The following is a 9921-nucleotide window of genomic DNA, read 5'->3' as shown; positions in this document are numbered from 1 at the left end:
GATGAGCTGCTCCTGGGATGGGGTCCTGCTCATGGTGGCGGGGTCCAGCCGGCGGCGAGGGGAGGGCTCCCGGGACATGGGGTGCGCGTGGCCTGTCTCCCGGCTCCTCCTGATCACGGAGCGGATCTGAGGGGGGAGGGGAAGCTGTCACAGCCCCACTCTGGGCTCTGCCAACGCTGCTCAGTCCACACTCAGGTGCCCGGGCAAGGGAGGGCTCAACAAAACGGCCAAAGAGCTGAGGCGGGGCGGAGGCAGGTTTCAGCTCTGACCTTGGGCAAGACACTTCACTTCCAGGGGCCTCGGCTCCTCCATCCTTGAAATGGGTTCGTACTTTCCTGGCTGCCTTAGAGGGTTATTATTACTATGAGGATTATTTATTTGAGAGCATGTAAGTGAGGACTCTTAAAAAGACATAAGGCTTTTTCTTTCTTTTTTTAAATTTGTAATAAAAAATGTGGTCATTCCTTCCAAATTTTCTAACCAAATTTTTTTCTTGTTTATATTATAACCTACTGGTTTGTAGTGGTTTTGGTTTTTTGTTTTGTTTTGTTTTGTTTCTATAAAGCAAGAAGCAAGAAACAGCAGCCATGCTCACTGAGGGCACGTGCTGCCCTGAGCGCCTCCAGGCGTGAGTTCATGGAATCCTCTGGACGACCTTGCGGGGAAAGGTCTACCTTTACCCCCATTTCAAAGATGAGAAACTGAGGCTGGCGGGAGGCTGCCCAAGGTCACATAGGTAGCGAGTGTTGGAGGCAGGGTTTGTATTCAGTTCTATCTGGTCCCAAAGCTCATGCTTTCAACCATTTCGCAACATCCGATGTCACCTCCGGATGTCAGGGGAGCTCATCGAAAGGAAAAGGCCTTAAACAAGCAAGAAGCGGGTTGTCACTCAAAGTGATTCCCAGGCCGGGAGCTGCACTGGCCCCACAAAGCCCAGGAGAGAGCTGGTCGTCGGGTCACAGGCCACGCTAGCTCAGGACTCGCAGCCCAAGCAGACATGCGCGGTGGGAGGCGGCATGCATTTAGCCAGAGCAGCCCACTCAGGCCGCGAGGACCAGGCCCAGCCGCCGTGCAAGCTCGCGCCTGCCTGGCCAGAGGTGGAAATCCTCTCGGTGGTGGGCGTGTCCGTGACCATGGCCTGTGGAAGCTCCGGCTGTGCCCTCTCGGCCTCGGCAGCAGCTTCCGTGGTGCCTGCTGGCCTCCGGGCTGTCTCGGGTCCCTGGGTTGGCCGGATCGGGCTTCGCCGTACGGGCATCTCTCCACCCAACTGCTCCTGGTTCACAGGAGCCGGGCGGCTGCCCTCTGGCCCCGCGAGCTCTGGCCTGGTCCCCTCCTGCAGCTGTCCACGTTCCTTCGTGGGACTCCAGGTATCTGGGAAGATGACCTGACGGTCTATGGCCACGATAGCTGGCTCCGTTACTTCCTGGAAGCTGGGCGTAGCTCTGTGGGGAGTCTCTGGCCTGAGCGCCTCCAAAGCCCACGGCTGCTCCCACGTGGCAGCCAAGGCCTCCTCTGGGTACGCAGGGCTGGCTGACAGCCCTTGGGGGTCTCCAGGCTCCTGGGGACCTGCACACCCAGCTTGGGGTTGAGTGTGGCCTGGGGGAGCCCTGGAGAGCTCACTCTTGAGGTTTAGTGCGTCCCTCCAGCCTCGAGCCTGGCTCTCTGCACCAAATGGCCCCAGAGAGCCCTCCGCAGAGGGAGACCTTGAGTTGGGGGTGTCAGGTGTCACCCCGAGGCCAGCCAAATCAAGCCAGCTGGGGGCCACAGGAGGTAAGAGGCCCTGCCCTTCCTCATCATCCTCACGGCAGAGAGCCTCTGTGGTGAGACCGTGGCCTCCAGAGGAGGGTTTAATAGTGGGTGGCAAGAGTATAGAGGGCCCGGGAGGAGGAAGAGGAGGAGGACCGCAGAGGGAGACCTTGAGTTGGGGGTGTCAGGTGTCACCCCGAGGCCAGCCAAATCAAGCCAGCTGGGGGCCACAGGAGGTAAGAGGCCCTGCCCTTCCTCATCATCCTCACGGCAGAGAGCCTCTGTGGTGAGACCGTGGCCTCCAGAGGAGGGTTTAATAGTGGGTGGCAAGAGTATAGAGGGCCCGGGAGGAGGAAGAGGAGGAGGAGGAGGAGAAGGAGGAGAAGGACGTATGTGGTGTGAGGATGGAGCTGAGCTGGGCGGCAGCCCCAGGGAGTTCAAGGCCACAGCAGAGGAGCTGGTCTGGAGGAGGAGAAAGACAAAAGGCAGAGGGAAGAAGAGAGAAACAGGAGAGGTGAGGAAGGACGCTCCCTGCAAGGGGTGGGCTCGACCTCAGCTCTGAGAGCCACCGTCTATACTGGCGGGGTGGCCGCAGAGCTGACGTATGAGGACTGGGCCTCTCAGGAGACCCTGACACCCAACACAGTGTTCCTGGGCAACGTGTCCTTGGCCCCATCAAACCCAGGCAGCAGGGCACGCCTCTGAGCAAGGCCTGGGAGCCACCCCAATCAGAGTAGGCACGAGGGAGAGAAGGCTCAGTGCGGTGGCCGTTGGAGAGAGTGACCAGGGAGGTCAGTCCAGGCACCATCAAGGGACAGTCAGCCACAGGCAGCTGCTCTGGTGCCTCCAAACCAGAGACCAACCAGATTCTCGGCTTGGTTTCTCCCAGACAAACCCATCTTCCCTACATCCCCGAGACCTTGCTCTAGGCGCGCAACTAGAACCAGCTCAGCTTCCCACGGGCACCACAATGCTGGCTCTCAGAAAGCCACATTCGAAAGGGCGCTGGAGCAGGGCTTCCTCAGGCCAATGCCTGGTCCAGCAGACTTTCGCCTGGCTTTGGCTGCTGAGAACGGCCAGTAGCACGCCCCCCGCTCAAGCCCCACTCGCATCTCCCACCAAAAACCCCAGCTGAAGGGAGGTTTGGAGGCACCATCAGGGCCAAGAGCGCATGGACCACTTGCCCCCCTTCTCAGATTCCCCAAGTCATACGCCAAAGTTCGACCCGAATGGAAACGTGTTCTCAGCAATTGCAGGAGAGTTCGGCCAATATCAGCCCCCACAGAGGCACCGCATCTTCCGATAAAACACCTGGCCTGGCAGGCGGGGGGCGCTCGGAGGGAGGAAGGGCGGCGTGTGGACGGGCCCAGTTGCCCGACATTAGGTTTCCCACAGACAGAACTTGAGGGATTCAGAGGCCCGTGGAGAAAGGGGGGCAGGACTGGAGGCTGGCAAAGGAGGCCTTGGGTTCAGAAGCCAGAGGCAGGAAGAAAGAGGACGTGCTGAGGACGCCAGCGTGGGAGATGAGCTCCAGGGCAATGACCGCTCAGGCACAAGCTCGCGAGGGCCCCGTGGCCAGCGGAGAATGCCCTCCCCCACCAAGAGCAGCATCGACACAGGGCCCTTTGTTTTACCTCCTCGTCCCGGGAGGAAGGAATGTCTCGGCCTTCACAGGCTGCGAGGCAGCTCAGTGCCCACCGCCTGGCTGCCCTCCCTCCCCCACATCCTGGCCAGGCCAGGGCACTGTGGGGCCCCTGGCTCAGGGCAAGGCACCCAAACGGAGGGGCCGAGTTCCAGCTACTCACACTGAGGTATGGAAAGAGAAGGATGGGAGACACGGGCAGGGAAGAAGGGGCTTCGGGCACCTTAAAATCCGACAGGGAGGCCATCAGCTCGTCCAGCTCCCTGGTGGCAGAGGAGGCCGAGATCCGTGTCTGCTGCTGGCTGGAGGTGACGCGCTGGGGGCTGCTCATCTCGCCATGGCTCACAGTGATGGCAGGGCTGCAGGCAGGCTCGAGTCAGAGGGAGCCCCAAGTCCAGCCCCAGGCTGCCCCCGCGCGGCCCTCCTCAGGAGATCAACATGTCAGCTCTGACATTGGGGTCCCACCCCCCCAACCCCAGGAAAGCCCACTAGCTCCCGATCTCTTCTGGGGGAGGAGGCTGCTGTCAGCCAGGGCCGTGGTCGGCAAACCGCTGCTCGCGAGCCACATGCAGCTCTCTGGCCCCTTGAGTGTGGCTCTTCCACAAAATACCACGTGCGGGCGCGCACGTACAGTGCGATTCAAACTTTGTGGTCCATGCGCAGAAGTCGGTATTTTGTGGAAGAGCCACACTCAAGGGGCCAAAGAGCCGCATGTGGCTCATGAGCCGTGGTTTGCTGACCACTGGGCCAGGGGGACAGAGCTGAGGTGCGCTGATGACATGGGAGAAGGGAGGGCCGCTCAACAGCAACTTTCCCAGGAAGACGCCTCTAGTCCTCCAGCCCAAGTTCAAGCTCCTTCCCCCAAGCCCGTGACATCAGCCCGAGCCGTGTAGTCTCCACAGCACTGCATGTACATGTGCGAGAAGAGCTAACACTTAGAAAGCACTCACCATGTACATCACCTGCTATGAGCCAGAAACCACTCCACGTGCTTTACATGTATGATTGGGTCGACCCCATGGAGGCAGGCGGCCCTATCCCCATTCTCCACACCCCCTAATCCCATTTTACAGATGGAAACACAAAGGCTTGAGATACTTCGTAAGGGCAGAGCCAAGGTCTAAACCCCATTATGTGGCTCCAAAACCTGTGCTGACGGCCACTAAGCTACAGGGGCCCTCAGCATGCGTGATGTCCATTTTTTCCGATGGATGGTGGCTCGAGGAAGGCAGGAATGGTGTCCGTGTGACTCGTCACTATCCCCCCAGAGCCTGGTGCAGGGCCTGGCAAACCACAGGCTCTCATGGAGGGAACAGGAGACATGGGGCTACGTGGGCAGGCATGGAGCACGGGCACTGATGAGCAAGCCTCCCTGGCGAGCCCGGGGCACTCACACGGGGCTGGGCACGGAGCTCTCCAGCTCGTCCAGGAGACTCTCCACGCTGGGCCGCACGTCCTCCAGGCCCCGGGCCCCGTTCCGCTTGGGCTTCTCTTTCATCAGGGGCCCGGCGCTGCCCGCCAGCAGGCTGTTATTCTCCGGGGTGCCATAGTGAGGGCTCAGAGCCCGAGGCAGCGGGGGGCTCGAGTTGGCCTCATCTTGGGAGAGGGAGAGAGAAAGACTGCTCAGCCCTGAGCCCTCTCGGGATGAGGCAGGCCTGCCCAGGGGCCCAGCCCCACCTGCGGGGAAGCCCGAGGGGCCGTGCTGCACAGCGTTCAGCTCCAGCAGCAGGCGGTCCAGTTCCGAAAGGTTGCTGCCCAGAGAGGAGCTCATCACGGTGGGTGAAGGCTCAGCCGACTTCTGCTTGTTGGGGAAGCTTTGAGAGACAAAGGGAAGATCACACTGAGAGACACTCCCAGCTTTGGCCACCCCCGATTCTCCCGGAGAATAGGCAGCGGGGGACGAGGTCTCCCACAGCAGAGGACTGAGAGGGGGGAGGGGTGTGGTAAGAAGAGGAGAGGGAGGAAGGCCTGCCTCTCCGCTCCTCAGTGACACGGGTGACGTGACGTGGCCGCGGGCTTAGCATGGAGAATGGAGATGGCCCTGATCAGGCCACCAGGCCATCAGGAGGCACCATGAGCTGGCTGGGGGCCTCGGGCCTTCTGTGACTTGGCCCAATGACCCAAGGCAGAACCCTCACGGGCCCTGGCCAGGCCTCATCCCTGGCCTCGGCTGCCTCCGGGCCTGGCCGGTCCCAGGATTCCCAAGCAGGAGCGGAGGTGAGCAGCAGGGCTGGGCCGTACCTGTAGACGTGCTCTTCCTCACCGGCCCGAGCGCACGGAGGTCCCAGGCCGTCCTGGGGGGTGGAGGCGCTGCACGGTTTGGCACTGGAGCCGTAGGCGGGCGGCAGGGGCTGGGGCTGCGGGAAGGAGAATGCTCAGAGCCTCCCGGGAGGAAAAGGAACAGTCCGAGTCACCCCCAGGAGGCTGCTGCTCACAGCCCGTCTCACCAGGGAATTTCCACGCTCCGGCTGGAGACAGGTGAGTAACACTGGGTCACCGCCCCCTCACGTGGCGTCTGGTGGGGAGAGCCCCTCTCCCCTTCCCGGGAGCCCATTCCTCCCTTGGCTCCCAGGCCGCTGCCAGACACGCTCCTTTAGCCCCAAAGCCTCACCTGCTGGTGGATGAATCGGGGGGCGCTGGTCTGCCACTGGTCTAAGGGGTCAAGGAGCGCGCCATTGAGGGCCTCGCTGGACGGGGGTGGAGGGACCGGGGGCGGCACCGCAATCTCCTGGTACGTGTGGTTTCCAGTTGGGTAGGAGTAGGGAGTCTCCTCCGACAAGAACACGGGCCGTTTGGAGATGTGGGAGGTGGTGGACTCCAAGTCCTCCAGCAGGGCGTCTGCGGAGAAGGCGGGGAGAGGGTGAGAAGCCGGGGCCCTGGGAACTCCCCACAGGCAGTGACCGCCCTGCCTGTTCCAGGAGTTAATGATCTGAGCACCTGCCCCGCCTCAGGTCAGCCAGCCTGCCTAGGAACCAGCTCCCAAAGCTGACCTCCTCGGCCCAGCCCCAGACTGGGGGTGCTGGGGAGGCTCCCGGGGCTGCCCCTGCAGCTCTCCTACCTCTGGGTCGGCACCTTTGTTCCCTCGGGACAGGCTGTGCAGCTGGCTGGCTGGGAGTCAGCAATGCCGCCTAGAACTCGGTGCTCTGACTCCGCAGGGCCAGGCGGAGAGAACGGTGGGCGGGGCCCACGTCACGGGGAGGGGCCGACAGGGCCAGGTCCCACTTACTTTCCAAGAGCTAAGCGTTCTCTGCCCCCACATTGGAGGGACCCCCAGGTGAAACCTGTCTTTCTGAAGCAGAACCCCAGGCTCGGAGAGCTCCTCTCAGGCTATGGGGCGAGGTGTGTGGGGAGGTGGGGGCTGGGACTAGGCTGGTGCAGTGTTCCCTACCTCCTGGGCCAAGCCTGGGGGCGGGGGTGGAGCGGAGGGGATGGCAGGCCTACTCCATAGGCTGTTTCTGCAGAAGCCTGGCAAGCAGCCTGGCCCCACAGGCTCCAGGGCCCCACTATTCTGCTTTTACCAGCAGCAAGGGAGCCGAATGGGCCCTCGAGTGCAAGCTTCCATTACTCGGCACCAGGCCGACAACAGAGGGCCCTGGATCGCTGTCTCCAGACAAGAGGAGGACAGCAGGCAGGTCGGAGTAGGAACTGCTGATCTCCCCCCTCGTCTCTCCCCTCCTGGACCGTCACCAGCCCCACAACCCAGAGAGCCCGGCCCCACACGCCACACCCTCATTCCTGCCAGGCTCAGGGACTTGCTCACTCTCACCTCTCCTGCGACCGGCCTGCTCGGGACACAGTCCCCGGCCCTTGGGACAAACTCCTGAGAAAGCAGTGGCTGCACTACTGGCATTTCCTAGTGGCAGGCGCAGTGTGGGACTGCGCACTCCTGGTCTCAGTTAACCCTCCTATCACCCCACGAAGTGGGATTCTGATGCTTCCTTTACAGACGGGAAACCAGCTTTGGGAGGTGGTGGGACTCGTCCCCGATCACCAAGCCAGTAAGTGACAGGCGGTCTGACTCCTCAGAAGCCCCAAAACCTGGCCTGCAAGAGGCGCTGTGATCACTAGCTGATGCCATATTTAAACGGTACCGCTTCCTGAAGGACGGGCCCAGCTCTCAGGGCTGCCAGGCGGATCCCTCCTTGTGGCCCTGTCCTCAACCCCACCCCGGCTCAGAGAAAGAGAGAGGGAAGCAATGCCCTCCAGGCCGGGCCGGCTCTGTAGGCCCACACCTCCTCCCGCTGCCTGCCGGGTCTCCTTCCCCCAAGGCCAGCCACACCTACCCTGGCTCCTACCCAGTGGTTCAGAGGGAATCCCAGGCCCCGCAGCCCAGGACAGGTCCCCTGACTTCCGAGGAAGGTCAGCTCCTGCACTCCTCCCACTCCAGGTCCTTTGGAAGGATCTGGCTTCCTGTTTCTAGCAAACCGGAACTAGAACAAGTCAGTGTGTGTCTAGGTAACAGCAGAAAAGGAACCGCGTCCAGGCCAATCCCAGTGGCCGCTCCGCGGCCCCACCTGCTGCGCCGGCTTCATGCAGAGTCCCCACTTCCTCTGGGCCCAATCCAGCAAGGGTGGGGTTTCTCCTTCATCATGGAGAAAGCCCAGAGGGCTCCCCGGAGCAGGCAACAAGTGAAACCCCGAGGTAACAGGAGCAGCTGCTGTGCTTGAACACCCACCACGTGCCAGGAGCTTCAGCTGCGTCACCTCCACACAATGACACTAGTTCAGGTGGTAAACTGAGGCAGAGGCACAACCTCACACGGCCAAAGCCAGCTGAAGGGGCCCAGCTGGGATATGAACTTGGGTTTCTTGGGCCCCAAACACTCAATAGAAGACAGACGGTTAACCTTCCCTGTCAAACCACTGCCCTCTGCATCAAACACCCCTCCTTGTCACTCATGATCTGACTCTAAGTCTGGCTTACTGGTTTATGGACTGGATTCTGGTTTACGATGTCAATGGGCTCTTTCAACAGATACATCAGTTGGCCGGAAGGTGCAGTCCCGGAGTACAGAGACAAAAGATCTTAGGCTCTGGAGTCGAGCCAGAGCAGAGTTCAAGCCCCAGCTGCCCTCTCCATTGTCCATGGCCACACAGCAAAACCACTTAGCTTCCCTGAGCCCCAGTTTCCTCAGCCAGCTGGGGGGTGTACACGGGGTAGATAGATGCCATCGTACACATGGGCAGCTGCAAACATCAGATCTTAGCTGCTTTGTGAAATTCAGAAAAAGATCTTCCTCGAAGGCGCTCAGGGTGTGATGCTAAGTGCTGACCTCTCCTAAGTCTTCCATGGGCAGAATCTGGGCAAGACATGAAAGGAAGCTAAGGTAGTAAAGTAACATTCCAAGTGAAACACTGGATGTCAGGGAGAAAGAACAGACATCGTTTTCCAAACTCCTGATGAGGGAACCCCGGCGAGGACAGACAGTCACAGGGTCTGTGGTGCACTTCCCCCTCTCCACCCTCCGTCTCTGTTCAGGGACTAGACGGGGCTTGGTGTCGCCCCCCCCAAACCTCCACAAACACCTCAGGGAAGAGCCAGGACTCTGAGCAGCCCTGGAGGACACACTGGCCCCTGCGGTGGGTTCCTATGGGCACAGTGGTTACAGGCCAAAGTTCCCTTGCAAGTTCAGCAGACTCCTCCCTGCTGGAGTAAACAGTGGCCCAGCGAGGACTGCACAGAGGCGTTCACCTGCAGGCAGTGCCCACAGGGAAGGGTCCCCAGTTTGCAGCTACATCTACCGCCTGGCACCCAGCTCTACGCATGGAATTCAAAGGGAGCCCGAGTTCTGTTGATGTTTGATGCCTGAAATTCCAGAGCAGAGCTCCCTCTGTCCCAGATGCACCCTGTTCCAGGCAGCACCTCCCCCCCACCACCCCCCCCCCCGCCCCCCCGGGGGGGGGGGGGGGGGGGAGGCTCAGAGATCCCTCCTACTCACACCCCAAAGAAGGTGCCAGAGAAAATGGGGCTGACCGGGCAAAGAAGCAGGAACGGAAGCAGTCAGGGCGCGCTCGTGCAGGATCAGGCAGGCCTCCGACTTCCTCTCCCCAGGCCTGAGACCCTCCCAACAAGGCAGCCCCGGGTCATGGGCTTCCCAGCCCCTTTCGGGGGAACCACCCTAGATCCTGAGCGCTTCTCGCCTCTCGAGCCCAGCTGAGCTCCAACGCGTGTGTGGAGGGAGAGGTTCTCTCCAAACCAGGGGCCCCGAGGGGAGGGCGCGGAGTGCCAAGTCTCCAGCCCAGCGAAGGCCACTCGGCTAAGCTCTGGCGACGAAGGGTGCAGACCTTCGCCACTCCCCGCCAGAGGGCGCTACCGGCCCACCGGCTCCCCGCTGCCGGGAGTCACCACCGGTAACCTCGCGCGATCAGGGATTCGGGCCGGGAAGGCCCGGGAGCCCCGCCGCGGATGCACAAGGTAGATTTCAACGCCGGGAAGCCGGGCTGAGGTGGAGGAACAGGGTGCCCAGCGTCGGCCGGGCCTGGGGCGCACTGCCATTTGCAGGTGCGACCCCAGAGTGACCACTCCCGGGTGCC

General features: G+C 61.5%; 1 protein-coding gene across 2 annotated transcripts in view; it reads right to left on the bottom strand.

Moving 5' to 3' along the window:
• The window catches only part of PXN (paxillin), a 19150-nt gene that overhangs the window by 6092 nt on the left and 3137 nt on the right, over nt 1-9921 (bottom strand). For both annotated transcript variants that reach the window (XM_005863768.2, XM_005863769.2), the window contains exons 2-6: nt 6000-6226; nt 5630-5745; nt 5066-5202; nt 4783-4984; nt 3612-3747 (exon numbers count right to left, since the gene is read on the bottom strand). In XM_005863768.2, coding sequence (XP_005863830.2) covers nt 3612-3747; nt 4783-4984; nt 5066-5202; nt 5630-5745; nt 6000-6226 — 818 coding nt within the window. The remainder of the gene's footprint in view (nt 1-3611; nt 3748-4782; nt 4985-5065; nt 5203-5629; nt 5746-5999; nt 6227-9921) is intronic.

Source organism: Myotis brandtii, unplaced genomic scaffold (genome assembly GCF_000412655.1).
Source record: "Myotis brandtii unplaced genomic scaffold, ASM41265v1 scaffold181, whole genome shotgun sequence".
Lineage (NCBI taxonomy): Eukaryota > Metazoa > Chordata > Mammalia > Chiroptera > Vespertilionidae > Myotis > Myotis brandtii.
The sequence above is the reverse complement of the archived record's forward strand: the minus strand, read 5'-3'. Positions and strand labels throughout refer to the sequence as shown.